The sequence below is a fragment of the Oratosquilla oratoria genome, chromosome 26 (assembly GCF_046742065.1).
Source record: "Oratosquilla oratoria isolate Oo_2021 chromosome 26, ASM4674206v1, whole genome shotgun sequence".
Lineage (NCBI taxonomy): Eukaryota > Metazoa > Arthropoda > Malacostraca > Stomatopoda > Squillidae > Oratosquilla > Oratosquilla oratoria.
Genome location: NC_134802.1, coordinates 46,604,296 through 46,623,043, shown reverse-complemented (window position 1 = coordinate 46,623,043; position 18,748 = coordinate 46,604,296). Strand labels below are relative to the sequence as shown.

At 40.1% G+C, this 18,748-nt stretch overlaps 1 protein-coding gene across 1 annotated transcript in view; it reads left to right on the top strand.

The window, feature by feature from the left end:
• Positions 1-18,748, top strand: part of Sans (SAM_USH1G_HARP domain-containing protein Sans) — a 109,063-nt gene that overhangs the window by 73,166 nt on the left and 17,149 nt on the right. Inside the window, exons 3-6 of the mRNA XM_076209675.1 lie at positions 13,593-13,818; positions 14,859-15,018; positions 15,700-15,938; positions 17,211-17,322. Of these exons, the coding sequence (XP_076065790.1) occupies positions 13,593-13,818; positions 14,859-15,018; positions 15,700-15,938; positions 17,211-17,322 (737 nt within the window). The remainder of the gene's footprint in view (positions 1-13,592; positions 13,819-14,858; positions 15,019-15,699; positions 15,939-17,210; positions 17,323-18,748) is intronic.

The window sequence follows — 18,748 nt, the reverse complement described above, 5'->3', positions numbered from 1 at the left end:
TGTGTGTATTCACTTGGTCTTTGGATCACGTGTTGGACTCGTGATCGACAGCTATTTCCCTCCCGGAAGAGAGCTCAGAGCTCGTAGGTCCGATCTATGGGTAATGCTATGACCTTTCACACACACACACCCAACTCCCCGCCCACGAGAGTCAGAGTAACGACCCGAAGCGCAGCAGTACCGAAGTAATTTCGGCCCTGGGCAGGATTCGAACCAGGAGCTGCGGGCCACTTTCGTGGCAGCTCAGCGTTCTACCAACTGCGCCACCGAGTGTGTGTGTGTGTGTGTGTTTGCGTGCGTGTGTGTTTGCGTGTGTATGATATGGTTTCAACGTATATATATATATATATATATATATATATATATATATATATATATATATAATATATATATATATGAATAGCCAGGAGTCACATACTTTCACTTCTGTGTATCTCAAACCAAATTTTTTAAGTCCCAAAGTTACAGCCTCGGTCACGCAAGCATCAACTTCTCTTCAACCAAAAAAAATGCCTGATTACTGGTATTGTAGAAGCAGCATTACACAACGCTGCCTCGTGCCTGTCACTTCTTCGTCTTGAGGCCTTCAGCCTTGGGACATTCTTTCCATTTTTATTTTATTTTAATTATTTATCTTTTGCTTAAAAATAACCCATATAGCATTATGAGAGAAAAAAAACTTTGTTGTTACAACGTTTCGTTCATACGAATCTTATCAAATACTTTATGAGGGTCAAATGTGGGAAATGTTGTACTAATAATGATTTCATACTCTCACGGTGCTTTTCCTGACTTAGTTCTCGGTAGTTACGATCCTCTCATGCATGTATCATTCTTGAAGGAAGACCCTGATTGAGGCTAATTGGTCTTTGATCTAACTATCAGAAGATTAAAACCACTCGACGTTAGAAAAATTCGATGGAGTCCGCAACCGTCAACTTTAAAGGACACAAATGGATTTTCAACCGACTGAGTTTTGTCTCGAATATAATTTTTAACAATAAAATCGTTAAATATTAGCTAGAAAAGAATCAGAAAAGAACGTCATCGCATCGAGAATTTTCGTCGTCGTCTTAGTCGTTGTCGTCGTCGTCGCCGTCATTGTCGTTGTCGTCGTCGTTGCCGTTGTCGTCGTCATCGTAGTATACATACTCTTAAGAGAGTCACCAGAAATTAGTCCTCTGAGGACAAATGCAGTTCTAAAACTCACTTAAAATCACTTGGCATCGTTAACCAGAACAAAATTACACATCAACTCGAAAATAAAAGATTAACTAAAATAAACTTATATTCTAAGCATTTGAGAACGAGAGACTTCTTCGAAATATAATACTCGTAAAGTCTTTTGCCATCGGCCAAAACAAACACATATGAATCCGTGTTTTACTCTAGGGATGTGATTTCAAGGCGCCAGGCGAGTCTATACGGTTGAAAGGGACCTCCAAGTAGAGATGGGTTCAAGTATTAGTATTCTATCGGTAATATACAGCGCTTATATCCCTGGGGACGATATTACCTCAAAGAAGCGAAAACATAGAGACAGCAGCCTGAAGGAGAGGGTCAGGGAGTGTAACACAAAAGGAGGGAAGGTTAGTACAAAATAAAAGTGGTCAGCATTCCAAATCAAATTGAGATTAGTTCAAATGGGTTTAATTACATTCTCAGATGGAAGAATTTACATCTTAAACCACTGGAGTCAAGACAACCTCAGGTAATGAACTTTTTCTGTGTCCAGTGTAGTGACTTGGTAGTTCAGATTTATAGCTTTTTTCCTGCCCAAGTGTGTACGTGTTTCTCTCTCTCTCTCTCTCTCTCTCTCTCTCTCTCTCTCTCTCTCTCTCTCTCTCTCTCTCTCTCTCTCTCTCTCTCTCTCTCTCTCTCTCTCTCTCTCTCTCTCTCTCTCTCTCTCTCTCTCTCTCTCTCTCTCTCTTTCTGTCTGTCTGTCTGTCTGTCTATATCTATCCATCTATTTCTCCATCTATCTATCTGTATCTCTCTCTCTCTTGTTCACTACTTATATCCAGTTGAAGTCTCCCCGTTATTCCCGGGAGAAGGGCTGCAAGAGGTGAAGAGGAGCCGAAATCAAACAAAGAATAAAGAAAGGAAAGGTGGTACGCAGCACCAAAGAAGGCGAATGCGGATATCACAAGTTCAAGGACGGAGTTGCCTCCATTCAGAAGGAGTGAGGGACGACTTCGAGCCAAAGGCAGGGATTCTTAACCAGGGTTATGGAAACCAAATACCGGAAGTATGGGACTCGATCTCGGTGTATTGGTACTTATTTTGTTTAATGTATCGATTCATACTTCGGTAGATTGTTAGGTTATTAACTAGCACTGTCATTCCATATTTTGACACTAATGACATTTGATATCTCAGATGATACGGAACTGTATCCCGATTCAATGCTTTGATTACATAAAAATAATAACATATATCTCACTAGATTAGCAAGAGTCTGTGTTAAGAAGTCGGGTTGAAGGTGTTTAGTTATAGTTGTCTATAGACTTGTCATTTCTCTCTCTCTCTCTCTCTCTCTCTCTCTCTCTCTCTCTCTCTCTCTCTCTCTCTCTCTCTCTCTCTCTCTCTCTCTCTCTCTCTCTCTCTCTCTTGTCCCTTTTGTAAATAGATATGATAAATATATCAGTACTTGTGACTTTATTTCATGTTCTATTACCAGCTATCCATATCTATAGTACAGTAAATTCAAGTTACTTACATATTTAGAAATTATACTGTCAATTAATAGGAATGGTAATGATTAGTTCGACAGTCAAGTGAAGGGTGTATGGGACCGTATTGGGAAATCCTTTGGGCGTTTAGAGTCATCAAAAGGTTAAGAACTTCTGACCTACGAGATGGACGACAACAAGAAAGTAAAATTACTCTCTCTCTACTGAAGGGTTGTCACGGAGATGAATAAAGTACCCTGACGGCAGCCTGAACATAATGAAAGGTATCACCCGGTATGAAAGGTTACTCAGAACAGTTAATAGTTCTGTTGTTGCATGGGAGGTCGTCAAGAAGTATAATCGTCTTTCGTTAGCCAGAATAAATAGATAAAAAACAAGAGTCACTTGGTATGAGGCAAGCATGCCATATAATGATCAATCATTTTCTTAAATTCCGATGAAAAATCATGTACTAGTCGACATGTCTACTGGAATCAAATATCAAAATTATGCAAACATATATTTCGTTTTTCTTATATCAATACACTCTTGTTGACCATTTGTTTTATCATAAATTATCCACTGTATATAGAAATACATTGAGTACTCAAGAATGGAAAGCATACGGAATGTATGTCCCAAAATGTGTTCACTCTTTTGAAATATTTTGTAACGTGTTTAATCCATCTGTTCGCGTTATTAGCTGTTTCTATAAAATGATAGTCATCAGATTGAAATTTAAGAGTTTTTCCTAGTCTAGTCCCCCTTGCGTGTTCGCTAATATTCAAACTGATGATCATCATTAAATTTTACAACGTTATGAAACGTTTAAAAAGTGTGAGTAGATTTTTGGGATGCCCTGTACTTGTATCGTTTAAATATATCGTAGGTCAAGTGGACAAGCTTGGACTAAAACCTAAAAACAAACTCTTCAATCCAAAGTGAACTTCTAGGGAGAAACTCTTTCGCTAGAGAGTAGAATTACGTTCCTCTAGATTCTTTTGCAGTCACCTGTGAGAAGTGGACTCCCCACTCCACTCCCCTCCCACGTCCCTTCCACCTCCTCCTCCCCATCCACCCCAACTTTGAAATTCAGTATTCTCCCAATTGACGTGAAACTCTCTTCTATTTCTTAATGGTTTCCTGAGTCCATTATTTAAGTCCTTCTTTTCAGCATGTCAGCTCCCTAGCCCACCCACACCCTTAGCCACTCCCATTGGTCAGCTAATAACTTCCGTCGTCTCATACCACACCCCCTACCACCACTACCACTACCACCACCGCCACCACGATATCCATCCTTGTGGAACTGTGTGGTGAAAACGGTGGATTCTGTCTTTCACATTCTTCTTTCCACCACCACTGCTATCACCAACTTCATCACCACTACCACCATCAACCTTACCACCACCACCGCCACTACTACTACTATGGTTCCTATTAAAACTACCACCACAACCACAACCACAACTACCACCACCATACTACCACCCCAACCACCCCAACCACCCCCTCCTCGGCTGACCCAGATCGGCTTGCGTGACGCGTGGCTACGCATCCGGCCGGCAATCGCGCGGATGTCTGTACTGTGGACGCGCCAAGCAAGCAGCGGTAGCAATCGCGGCGACTGTCTTGCATATGATGAAACGTTTCTATCAGAATGGCCCCTCACAAACAACCCATCGCGTGGGGGAAGGGAGACGACAAATGCTGAACACAAAAGTCTTCATCTGGTGATAGTGTTGTTTTAGGCTAGCGCATATTTATCTATTTATTCGTTTATTTGTTTATTTGTATATTTACTAGCGTTTTCATCCTTATGTAAAATCACGAGCCACGCCTTTTGTCTGTCTGTTTGTCTACCATATGCGAATAATCTTTGAAAAAGGAGTGACTCATTCAGACTGCGGAAAAAGTAGAAATAAAAAGGAATGCAAAAACGTGTGACCGTGTACCTTTCTTATCTCAGACAGACAAAAATAGAAAGACTATTATTGAGAGAAAGAAAAACAGATACACACACAACTGTATGTGTATTCACACACGCATACACACGCATACACACGCGCGTGTTCGCACACATGCAGAAAGACAAAGTGAATACACATATACAAAAACCGCACAAAAACACACAAACAACAGCACACACACACACACACACACACACACACACACACACACACACACACACACACACACACACACACACACACACACACACACACACACACACACACACACACACACACACACACACACACACACACACACACACACACACACACACACACACATACACACACGCACACATGGCGCGGTTGGTAGGGTTCCCGGCTGCCACTATGGCGGTTTGAATCCCGCCCAGGGCTAAAATAATTTCAGTATCGCTGCGCTGCGAGTCGTTATTCCAACTCTTGTGGGCAGGGAGTTGGGTGTGTGTGTGCGTGTAAGGTCACAGCATTACCCATAGATCGGTCATATATGAGCTCTGAGCTCTCTTACGGGAGAGAAATAGCTGTCGATCACGAGTCCAACACGTGATCCAAGACCATGATAAATCACACGCACGCACACACAGAAGGCCACGTACATTTTTATATCTTATATGAATGCATATAAATCTGCACATGATGAGAGTGTGAATTAGTACAAAAGAATAAAGACAAAGAAGCGTTGTATTTAAGTGCCGTTATGCCATAAGCACTAAGAATGATGACGACGACAACGGGAGGTCTTTTCCCCATTGTCTCTTGTGTTATCTTATCATTGTGAGAGAATTACAGAAGCAACCACCCGTTTTTACTTATATCCTAGAGGTATTAACCGTCTTGCAGTAAATATATATATATATATATATATATATATATATATATATATATATGTGTGTGTGTGTGTGTGTGTGTGTGTGTGTGTGTGTGTGTGTGTGTGTGTGTGTGTGTGTGTGTGTGTGTGTGTGTGTGTGTGTGTGTCATAAAATGTATGTATGGCAATAGATTGCATAGTACCTTATGATGTGGATTTTTATCTTTGTTTTTTATTTCTAGTCATTGAAATTATGACTCATGAATAAATCAAACCAAGTTCTACTCATAAATGATTGTTGTTGTTGCTGTTGTTGTCGATGTTGTTTTCGTTGTTGCTCTTACTGCTGTTGTTACTGTTGTTATTGTTGTTGTTCTTGTTATTTCGTTATTCCTACTATTGTTATTGTTATTATTGTTATTGCTGTTGTCGTTATTGATGTTATTGTTTCTGCTGCCGTTGTTGTTGTTAATGATGTTGATGTTGCTGCTGTTACGGTGGTATTCTAAAAAAAATCTTTCCTTATATAAATCTTTCCCTTCCAAGGATTTAGATAAGATTTACATGAGGAAAGATTTCTTTTAAGAATACCACCGTATTTCTCTTCACAACTAAAAGGCCTGGGGGGGGGGGGTCCAACCGCTTCGTTTTAAAGATAATGATTGATGATGGTTTGATTTAACTTTGCGAACTCCCCTTACAAAGGATTTTGTATCGTAGAATTTAATTAACCATGACCTTGGTCCAACTGGCTAGTGGCAGCGTTCAAACTGCTGTCTCTAATGATAGAAATTATGTAAAACAGGAGAGAGAGAGAGGAGGGTAAGGGGAGGGAGAGAAAGAGAGAGAGAAATATCCGAATCCCCTCTTTCATATCTATATCTACCTGTGTGTGTGTGTGTGTGTGTGTGTGTGTGTGTGTGTGTGTGTGTGTGTGTGTGTGTGTGTGTGCGTGTGTGCGTGTGTGCGTGTGTATGTGTGTATGTGTGTATGTGTGTATGTGTGTATGTGTGTATGTGTGTATGTGTGTATGTGTGTATGTGTGTGTGTGTGTGTGTGTGTGTGTGTGTGTGTGTGTGTGTGTGTGTGTGTGTGTGTGTGTGTGTGTGTGTGTGTGTGTGTGTGTGCTCTCGCGCACACATGTACGTCAACCAGCAGAATATATAAAGTTTGCCATCTTGGCAAAGGGTCGAAGCATTATGGGAAATAGATTAGTTTCATTAATTCATTTTGGTTAACGTCAGAAGATTTTATTCATATTTAGAGAAGACTCTTAAACCCAGCGGAGATAAGTTAAATCAGGTTACTTTGATTATCTTATTCCGGTTGATATCAACTGAGCTTTTTTAGTTTAATGAAGAATTTCGGTTGCGAAAGTTCAAAGTACGGTATCCTAATATAGGAATCTCACCCTTCTGACTTTTTCTTTTCAGAAATCAGCAAAATTATGTCATGTTGTAATTCTTCCCATGGTATCTCCTCATTTGTTTAGCATTATTTTGTTATATAAAACTAGTTCAGCATCAATCAAGCTATGTCGATAGAGAGGAAATCTCTGCAGGGTCACCCATATCAAACAGGTTTTGTAAGAAAGATCAGACAAAGAGCAGCTCACACACACAGTCGCAGGACCCACTGCTAACTGGCACGTCCCTGATAGTGAACAGGGAAATTCCTCATAGATATATGGGGTACCGTCATAATGACGGCGTGGACCATTGGGCACCCTATAGATATAGGGTTTCACCGAATATGATTAATAAAGTGACACCAGAGAAATATCTCACCAGAAACCAGTTGGCACGGAGGTGAGATTACTGCAAAAAAAAAAAAAAAAAAAAAAGTCATAGCAACCATGAATAGTTCAGAATGATTCTGGGAAAAGGATTATTAGGAAAACTGTCATTCGGTCTATCGTAATGAAAATTGTTACTTAATACTTCTACTGTTTTGCGGTTTTCTTTCGGCTGAACAAAGTCGCCTTGTTACACTAAAAGATAAAATTTCATTGGTTAAACAGTTCAGTCTAAATATTCAGTATAACTTCTTTAGATACTTTGTTTTGGCTTATAAAAACAACCATTTAATTTAGCTTACGATTTTTTTTTCTTTTACTATCTTAATCTCGAAAACCTTGAAAGTGTGTTCACTCCCCAGGTAGTCATCACAGCCTACCTACCATACACTTTCTCTCCCTTGTGGTTTATGACTTGCAGACACGACACAAGTCTTCCTCGCCAGAGGAATCTTTCGTACTCAAACCGGCCAAAACCACTACACAGTCACAATAAAAAGTTAATGTCTTACATGGATCCTGAGGCCTTAAAACCCGGTCAAAATAGTTTGGCCTTTGTTCTAAAACCACGTAATCTGAGTTTACTCTAATCATACTGTCAAATCTCAAGATTTATGTTGTCATATGACTACTAGTCCAGTCATCTTACATGTCACAGGTCAGGGATGCAAAGCACAAACAGACCCAAATTTTACAAAAGAAACATTTTTTTCTTCTATTGAATGCAATAAATAAAATCATAAAATTTTATACAATAATACATTAAACCTGCGTTTTATTCTGAGTAGTATTTTTAGAACATGAGAATAGGTTAAATTGAGGAAAATTTCTTTACGTGCTAGTGACGTCATGTCGACTTTATGCAGACGATTCTCCAGTTGCCAATTATAGTGTCCACAACAATTCAAAAGCATTTACACAACATATTTACCCAATACTATCGCCCCTCCTCCTTCTACTTAGCCCCATCATTATCATCACTAAATCATCTCTGATCTTAAGCAATATTAATTACAGAGTAACATTATTGATCATTTTGAAGTAGTAATCTGAATTTCTGCATTTGATACAGCCTACTATATCAGAGATAAGAACACTACTAATACAATGTAATAACCGTAACTTCCACTTGTAATGATCTGGTAATTTTCCATTGTGTATTTTTATCAGGTGACGTATGTATAATTTGTAATAGAGGATAAGATAATGATAGGTTTGGGCCATCAATTAACCTTTTTCTTCCTCTTCACAAAGAGCATACTATTAATGCACTTACAACATCTTTTTGCAACGTCTAGGGGTGTTAGATTAGTTTAAATTGTTTATGAAGTGAGTGTGTACATTGATGCAATCACCCACATCAAAATAAACTTCCATTTGGTAACGGAATGTTTTGTTTCGTTTAGACTTGAAAGAACCACGCGGATTTGCAATGATTCTGTTCCTTCGTGCCAGCCTCGCCCAATTTTCCCACAACACGTAGTAACTCTCGAACTTAACTAGACGCTTTCTCTCTTTTTTCTATTCTCATTTTTTCCTGTTCTCTCTTTTCTTCTTTGTCTTATTTTCTCTAAACCCAGTCATATTGCCATTCTTCTAATCCAGTTAATTCGTCTTTGTGGGTTTTAATATGTAAAAGGGAACTTATGTTTTCTTTTTAAGTTACTCCGCTTTTAATTACCTAGAAACTATTCATAGACGACCATAGACGACGAAAACGTCGCCATCCAACGATCATAGACTATCATTGTCTCGATCTCGTTCGCGCCAATTCTATGTCGTCTTCTCACATACCATAGATCTTACTGAAAGTATATATTTTTTCAAAGTCATTAAAAGACTGACTGACTCACCACATGCTGGCCTGGGAGAAAGTGTGTAAATATCTGTAAATGTACGTGTCCATATTCCCATTTCATTGCTGACAATTTCCTTCCGCTTGTTTCTGCGTGAGGGGGCGGAGAGGGGGGATCGCCGATTTAATGAAGCGGCCTTGCTGTGAATAAGCTGTGTCTTGCGACACTGCTTCTGACCCAGGGCAGTGGTAAAGATCCACAGATGACCCGTCATCCAGGAGGTGCCAAGATAAGAGGGAGGGAAGAGGGTGGAGGGGAGTAGAGTGTGATAGGGATGAAATGGATGGGAGTGTTTTTTATGCCTTTGTTTTTTGGCTACCTCCCTTATAAGGGGGAAAAAGCCCTTGGTATACGTACGAGTATGTATGTATGTATGTATGTTTCTTTAAAAACAATATCACTCAGTATGTGTAAAGTCTGGTGTGAATTCTTACGCTTATGGGGCAGAAAAGAAGGAAGAGAGGAAAGTTTTACGCTGTAAATTTGCATTAGAAGGAAGATAAACACCTAAGCAAGATGCTGCAATGATTATAATTTATTTTATATTGTTTTTGTTTTGTTATCATTTGTCTGTTTGATTTTTATTTATTATTAGTTACATGTCAATTTATTATTATTTACCATTTACCTGTTTGTTTATTATTTAACTATACCTATGCATTTATTTATATATTTTATTTGTTATTTACATTATTATAGTTTTTATTTATTATTTTATTATTATTGTGATTTTTTTCGCATCCGACCTAGATATGGACCAAAAGGTCTCCTGTCGGTATGCTCCGCCTTTGTAATCCTTTGTAAACTCATAGACAAAGCAAACAATACTCAGTAATCACGAAATAAGACAATACGCTCTGAAATAAAATGCTAAAGAAAACAAAATATAAATAAACTACTAAACATCCCCTCCTCTGTAATATAATACGACAGTTTCCTACGTGATATAGAGACTGACGTAAAACATTGATAAGTAAATGAGTAGATAAATTAATAAGTAAAATGGATATCAATCAATCAATCAGTCAGTCAATAGATTGATAAGTCGATAAAAAGTTTATAGACGCCTCTGAGACTGAATGATTAGCGGATTTTATATTATCAAGTGATCTTTTGTCACGTCGTTGATGAGCTTATCATCTGAAATCTAAATGCTCTGTCACCCTAGGCTGAACACACACACACACACACACACACACACACACACACACACACACACACACACACACACAACCTCGTGGCGCAGTGGTTAGAGTTCCCGGCCGCCTCTACGGTGGTCCGGGTTCGAATCCCGCCTAGAGCTGATATAATTTCAGTATCGCTGGGGAGGGTGCGTGCAAGGTCACAGCATTACCCATATATCGGTCACATATGAGCTCTGAGCTCTCTTCCGGGAGGGAAATAGCTGTCGATCACGAACCCAACACGTGATCCAAGACCATGGTGAATCACACACACACACACACACACACACACACACACACACACACACACACACACACACACACACACACACACACACACACACACACACACACACACACACACACACACACAAACAAACACACAAACACACACACTGCTGTAGTGTTACCTGCTAACTCAGCGGTCTGAGTTTGGTCCCCACCCAGAGCTGGAAAATAACACAGCATTGCAAGCCGGTACCCCGTTCTGTTGGGCAAGGACTTGTGTGTGTGTGTGTGTGTGTGTGTGTGTGTGTGTGTGTGTGTGTGTGTGTGTGTGTGTGTGTGTGTGTGTGTGTGTGTGTGTGTGTGTGTGTGTGTGTGTGTGTGCGTGTGTGTGTATGTGTGTGAGGTCACAGCACCACCCATAGATCTAGTCATATATAACCACAGTAATGAATTAAAATGGACAAATTTAGGTTCAAAAAAGAAAGAGGAAAGAACTGGTTTACCAGTAGAGTCCTCAACGAATGGAATAGACTTAGTAACCATGTAGTGAGCGCTGATACTATGTGTTGTTTTAAGAAAAAGTTAGACAACTTTATGGATGGGGATGACAGGTGGTAATGGATATGAAACTGCCTAGTGTAGGCCTTATGGTCTCATGCAGTCGCCATTCTTATGTTCTTCTGTTCTCTGAGCTCTCATTTGGAAGAGTAATAGCTGTCGATCACGAGTCTAACACGTGATCCAAGACCAGTGGGTGAATCACATACACACGTGACTGTATACCAATCATGACCATCAGCTGATTCAGAATCAGAACGATCCAAGTCGTCGTAATGTAAACATGAAAGAAAGACTCTTTACCTCCCTCCCTCCCTCCCTCCCCCACCCTTGATCTTCCCAGATGTATCATAATTACCCTCACGAACAGACATATTCTTCTTCTTTTTCTTCTTTTTCTCAATCTTCTTAACCTTCTTTTTTTCAGTTTTCCTTTCAATCTTCAATTTTTCTTCCTCTCCTTTTTCTTCATCTTCTTCTTCTTCTTCATTTTTTCTTCTCCTTATTCTCAATATTCTACTTCTTCTTCTTTTTTCTCAATCTTCTTAACCCTCTTTTTCTTTTCATTTTTCTTTTCAATCTTCTTCTTTTTCTTCCTCTTCTTGTTTTTCTTCTTCTTCCTTTTTTCTTCTTATTCACAGTCTTAATTTTCTTAACCTTCTTCTTCTTAATCTTCTTCTTTTAAACCTTCTTTTTCTTCTTTTTTTCCTCTTCTTCCTCCTCCTCTTTTTCTTCTACTTATTATTTTTCTCCTTCGTCTTCTTTTTCTTCTCATTATTATTATTTTCTTCCATTTCCTCTTTTTTCCTCTTCCTCCTTTTTTTTTATTCTTCTACTTCTTATTGTTGTTCTTCTTCTTCGTCGTCTTGTTCTTTTTCTTCTTCCTCTTCTTGTTCTTTTTCTCCAGCTTCCTCTTTATTCCTTTTCTTCTTCTTTTTCCCAGAGATCCACACAGTCAGTCCCAAGTCCCAAGTCTCAATCTCAATCTCAACTCAATGAAATCCTTTGGCGTCATCCAGAACAAAATCTACCAGTGACGTCACCAAAATTCTTCTCCTTCTCCTTCTCCTTCGCCTTCGCCTTCGCCTTTGCCTTTGCCTTTGCCTGCCTTCGCCTTCGCCGTCTCCTTCGCCTTCTCCTCCTTCTTCTCCTTCCCCTTCCCCTTCCCCATCCCCTCCTCCTCCTCCTCCTCCTCCTCCTCCTCCTCCTCGTCCTCGTCCTCGTCCTCGTCCTCCTTCTCCTTCTCCTTCTCCTTCTCCTCCTTCTCCTCCTTCTCCTCCTTCTCCTCCTTCTCCTCCTTCTCCTACTTCTCCTACTTCTCCTCCTTCTTCTCCTTCTCCTTCTCTTTCTCCTTCTCCTTCTCCTCCTTCTCCTTCTTCTTCTTTTCTTTCTACACAATCTCTTTGACACTGACGTCTCTTGAGCCACAAACACGAAGACACCTTCAGGTGAAAATAGCTGTAATCAGCGACTTTGCGCCCGTCATCGCCCCCCCGTCATTTTCTCCGCGTGGGCGAGTGTGGACGGGAGCCATTAGCATCCTACTGAAGCTTAGGAGAGTTCGTCTCCTTTGTATGACGTTTGTGTAGCGGAACAACTCCACTGACGGTCCGCGCAAGCATCTTAGCCTCTATATGTATGTGTATATGTATATGTATATGTGTGTGTGTATATGTATATGTGTATGCATATGTATATGTATATGTATATGTGTATGTGTATGTGTATGTATATGTATATGTATATGTATATGTGTATGTGTATGTGTATGTGTATGTATATGTATATGTATATGTATATGTGTATGTGTATGTGTATGTGTATGTGTATGTATATGTATATGTATATGTATATGTGTATGTGTATGTGTATGTGTATGTGTATGTGTATGTGTATGTTTATATGTATATGTTTATATGTACATGTATATGTATATGTATATGTTTATGTTTACGTATATTATCCACAAAATTCAAAGAGCTACAAAGAGCCCAAAATGAGAGAACAAAAATTAAATGCCAAGTAAGAACTACTTCAAGAATGAAAAAAAAACATATACAAAGAGATGAACGGGAAAACAGGTAGATAAATGTTTATATATTTGTGTATTGGTTTATAGGTCTTATAAGAATATGTATTATTTTAAGGAACTGGCCTCTGATCTCATTATCCCAGTTATCATTTGTCCCCAACTAAGATTCCCCTTCCACTCCAATCCCCAGAACTACTTTCAAACCCTACATCACATCTCATCACGCAATAGTGCCACATAACATGTGTCTCCTCCCCAACGGATCCCCTAACAGAAGCAAAGACTATCACATCCAAAAAGCGCTCCATAACATATTTCTTCCCTCCAATGGACCCTGACAGAAGCAATCAATATCACATCCCAACAGCATCACATAACATGTATCTCTCTCCATCTAACCCCGCAAGGAAAGTGGCGACAGTCACATTCCAACAGCGCTCCATAACATGCTTCTTCCTTCCACAGGGGAGACCCGGACAGATGCGACCATTACGGCAACACGGCACTCCACTGTGCGGCCGCCAAAGGGCACATGAACTGCGTCTCTTTCCTCGTCAACTTCGGTGCCAACCTCTGGGCCCAAGACAACGACTTCCACTCAGCCAAGGAGCTGGCAGCGATGAACAACAGGGAAGAGATTCTCAGATACCTGGACACTGTATTCGCCAAACAGGAGACAAGCAGCCCAAAGGTGAACAGAGAGTGTGTCTGCGAGAACGTTTTAGTTGCCGTTTAGTTGCTGCTGTTTCTGCTGTTTCTGCTGCTGCTTCTTCTTTTTCATTTTCTTCTTCTTCTTCTTCTTCTTCCTTTTATTTTTATTTTCATTTTTATTCTTATTTTTATTTTTATTTCCTTTTTCTTTTCTTTTTCTTTTTCTTTTTCTTCTCATTCTTCTCCTTCTTCTTCTTCTTTTCATTCTTCTCATTCTTCTTCTTCTTCTTTTCTTTCTTTTTCTTTTTTCTTTTTTTCTTTTTCTTTTTTCTTCTTTTTCTTCTTTTTCTTCTTCTTCTCATTCGTCTTCTTCCTCCTCTTTATTTTCCTATTTCTTTTTCTTTTTCTTTTTTCTTTTTCTTTTTCTTTTTCTTCTTCTTCAAGTATGATTGTACTTAATGTGTTTGGCCTAAAATTAATTGATGTCTCGAATTTCACTGACTGTAGGCACCAAAGTAGCCGGCAACGGTCCTCGGGCCCTCCCATAGATCTCTACATGGAGAAACGCCAGTGTTGTCTATTTTGTGTCGCTGAGGTCTGTTTCAGCAGGCCAAAAAATAAAATAAAATAAAATAAAATAAAATCAAAGAAAGGGATCAGTCACAGGTTTTCAGCCTCCCCCCCCCTCCCGCCTTACTGTATGTAGAGGAAAGACGGTCGAGGCCGATAAAGAGAGACTTCGAGTCCGCTCCGGGGACCAAGTGCCAACCCCTCGGGACTCCACCCTCAGACAAAGGTGAGGGTGTTGATAGGATTTAGAAATAAGCAGCGGGGAGCTGATTCTTTCCGACGTCCCTTTTGCAGGACTACCACGTAAAGGAGGAAGAAGCCTTTTAGTATATAGATATGTACATGTATATGTATGTATGTATATATATATATATATATATATATGTATATGTATATGTAATATATATATATGTATATGTATATGTAATATATATATGTATATGTGTATGTATATGTATATAAATGCACGTATATTTGTATATATGTATGTAACTTTCGTATCATTTCCAGCTTGTCGAGAAATTGAAAGCCAAATCACAGAAAGACGTTGAGAAGAGAAGGAAGGAGCTGGAGAAGCTGCAGAAGAAAGCGGACAAGAGGAGATCCTTTGAAGAAAAAGTCCTGCAGAGGGAAAGACAGAAGATCGAAAAGTCAGAGGAGAAAGACGACTGTAAGTTCCTGTAGACGACTGTAAGTTCCTATCATGGCTTTAGCTCTTAGTTGTCTGTTAAAACGTTCATTATTAAGAGTTCTGGTGTTTTTTTTTTTTTTTTTTTTTTTTTACGTCATTGGGAGCGTGCTGGTCTCGCATTCGCTTAGCCATGGGTTAGAGTCCCAAACAACTTCTCCGATTGCCAGCAGTGATTGTGACCTGACTCGATAGTCCAAGGTGTATCACAGGGCAAAGATGACGGCTTCGGCCGCAGATACGCGCCCCCCTTGTGTAGACTTTTCACCTTCCACAGTGAATATGTGTTCCTGCAACCTTTAATGTAATTCAATTCTTATCTATAGACCTTCACAGAACCTCGTGATTAATATTATTATCATTTTTACGTTTATGTGTCTGTTTAGTTTCTATTGTTTCATTTCTTTGTTTATCTAATTATATGTCTGTTTGTTGTTGTTGTTTTATTATTTATCTATTTGGTTACTGGTGAAGGCTACCCCCCGTGTAAGGGGGAAAAAGCCCTTGGTATATGAATGTATGTATTTGGTTACTTTATGTTTTCATTCGTTTACGTATTAATCTACACATGTGTTTATTTATCTTCATCTACTGCATTTACCACTTTCGGTTGTCCACAATGGAAGAGACATTTGGTTGATTTCTTTGTTTCTTCTTCTGCAGCCGGCCGTCGCCGCCAGAGCATCCTGGCCACTCTCTCCAGAAGCTCCTTAGCCTTCATCTCAGGTCCTCGCAAGGATTCCCGCCTCCTGTACAGCAACACCCCAATCAGCCCCAAGTTCTCGGAACTAACAACGTCCAACACGAACAACAACGCAAAGAAAACGCTGGGAGGGATCAAGAAACGTATCGTGAAGAAGAAAGTCCAAGACGAGAATAGCAACAACACTGGAGAGTTCAAGGTAAGCTGGGAGTTTTGATGTTCAGTTTATCGTTTAATTGCTATTATACTTGTAAAGGAGACCGGTCTATAGTTGGTTGGATTCTCCTTGTCCCTTCCTTTGTTTAAGAGTGAAGATCGCTGGCTGAGCGGGTTTGGGCATCGTTACTTGCGGTGAAGGTCGAGGGGATGGCGGTTCGAATCCCGCCACCGGCGAAGTTGAAACAATGGCGTAGTTCATTAAATTCCACGCTACAAAGTCCTCTGTAAGGGGCACCGTCCTAGCCTCCCGATAGAAGGGAATTTGTGACGTTAAATTATATCCTCATCGTCATCGTTATCGTTATCGTCATCATCGTCGTCGTCGTCGTTTAAGAAGATATTGTAGGTGGTGTTGAAGGAATATGGAACGAGAAGGAAGTTTTTCAAAGTCTTGGAAAATATGTTAGGAGAGAGAAGTTTATGTGTGAGAATGTATAGAGAGGAAATAAAACGATTTAGTATGAAAATGGGGCTGAAATAGGGATGTTCGATATAACTTTAATCGAAACAAGGAAAAAAGTAAACAATAAAAAAATAAGAGTAGTAGAAGTTGGAGTAAAAGAACAAATATTTACGTAAGATTAATTATCTTGGTTGAGGCATTTAAGGATTTTATTTTGATTGACGTCATATTATTTCAACTGACTCAGAGAAGCCTCTGCCTTGTAAAGTCATGTTCTATGAGCAGATAATGTAGTGATGCTGAAAGACCACTGAAAAAGCTACAAGAATTAATTAGTATTGTCAAGTAGACATGTGAAATGAATAAGACATGACAAGATTAAGATTCTGTGCGTGTGTGTGTATGTGTATGTGTGTGCGTGTGTATTCACCTCGGATCTGCTGCAGCCTCTTTTCGAGACAGCCAGACACCACCCTACGGCAGTGAGCTCAGAGCTCATTATTAGCAGATCTCTGGGTAGGTCTGAGACCACTCACACTCCACACACCGGGAATGCAAGGTCACAACTCCTTGACTAACGTCCCGTACCTACTCGCTGCTAGGTGAACAGGGGCTACACGTGAAAGGAGACAAACCCAACTTGTCTCCGCCCGGCCGGGGAATCGAACCCCGGTTCTCCGGCTTTTGTGTGTGTGTGTGTGTGTGTGTGTGTGTGTGTGTGTGTGTGTGTGTGTGTGTGTGTGTGTGTGTGTGCACGCGCGTGCGTTTATAGAAGGGCATGCTCGCATACATATATGCATTAAGCTTTCGTATACGTACCATCCTTAACAATTACCTAATTCCTCACAGGTAGGAGAAATGACAGACGGCAAGCGATCTGTCAGAAGCATCACAGGCCTTCAGCGTGACTCGGAGATCCTCTTCGTTCCTAACGGGTCCTTGAGCAGCACGTCTTCTGTCGGTAAGTAGAAGAGATCCTCTAGTACAAGATCCTGTAGGGGCGTTGCTGCGATCGTACCAAGTCTTCTGGCAACAGGAGTAGGACCACGGGAGGCAGTGACCATACGAAGAATTTAGTGAAGTAGACCTCAGCTTTGGGTCCGTGGTTCACTGGAAGGTCCATAGGGTTTCATATAGGGGACCACAAACCAAAAGCCAGTTGCAGTTGGTGGATGCATAATGATTTTATTTAGTGTTAAAGTGGTCGTCTCTAGGAAGCTTAAGAACAGCAGTCCATAAGTACCAAGAAAATAGTAGTCCCCATACATTTGCAAGCTGCGTCCATTTCCCTTGTTATAAATACAATGTTGGGCACCACAGGAAAAAATAATGTGCACAAGTTATATATATATATATATATATATATATATATATATATATATATATATATTGGTGAACTCTCGCGGGCGCTATGATAGATTTCTGAGGGCGCCAATGTGTCCGCGAGCTACAGGTTGGGGACCACTGCTGTAAATAGTAGATCTCAATAGGAAGTCCGTGGACCCCAAAGGAATTCCCAAGACTCCCCTAAACCGGAAACTTACTATTAATCACTGGATGCCGGGCCATTTTATCCAGTGTTGAGACGATTTCCAGGAGACTAAGGAACAGAATTCCATACGTATGAGACTGGGGAACAGGCCAATTGAGCACCCCTACTCAAAGCTAAATGAAATCGTCTAGAATTGCCTGGAATTAAACAAGGACTAACCGAGATTATTTCTAACTCCTTTGTTGTCCAAACGTTCCTCTAAACTAAATCAATTAGTCTGCTTTTAGCAAGAGCAAAATTTCTTTGAGTTACCAAACTCACTCAAGTAGTCAGTAAAGGTTCGAGGTTCAACGGCATGGCTACCGGTAAGGTGTTGTAAAGACAACGGTTGGATCCAGAATGGACAAGGGACTACCTAGAATAGACCATCCTCTCACGCGGAATCGGTAGTTGCAGGAAAGGGAAGAGATGTATGAAAATGAAAAGATAGTTGTGTATGAAAGAGGGCTATTGCACTCTTTTTTTAGGGATATTGCGTGATGTCGTGGCTCAGGAGGCTGACATCACTATCTGTGAGGAGGCTTTTTAGGAATATTTATTCAATAAGACCTCAACCAACAAAGTTAGAAAAGGAGTCTGAGGGTAAGTCGTAGGGACAGTCAGAAAAATTGAAAGGCTTTTAGTGGTAGGTAAACTGAAACGAGAAGACGCGGTAGGAGAGAAAGTTAGGAACAATATTAATTTCAGTAGGAGAAAAAGCTTACGTAGACGTCAGTGCGTGTAGTCGTATTTTTGTTTGCAATATGCTTGTGTGTGTACGCTACGCAGGGAGGGTTATTGTCTCTATGCGGGTGTACATTCAACGGGATCCAGAATGCTTTATTGGCAAAATTAT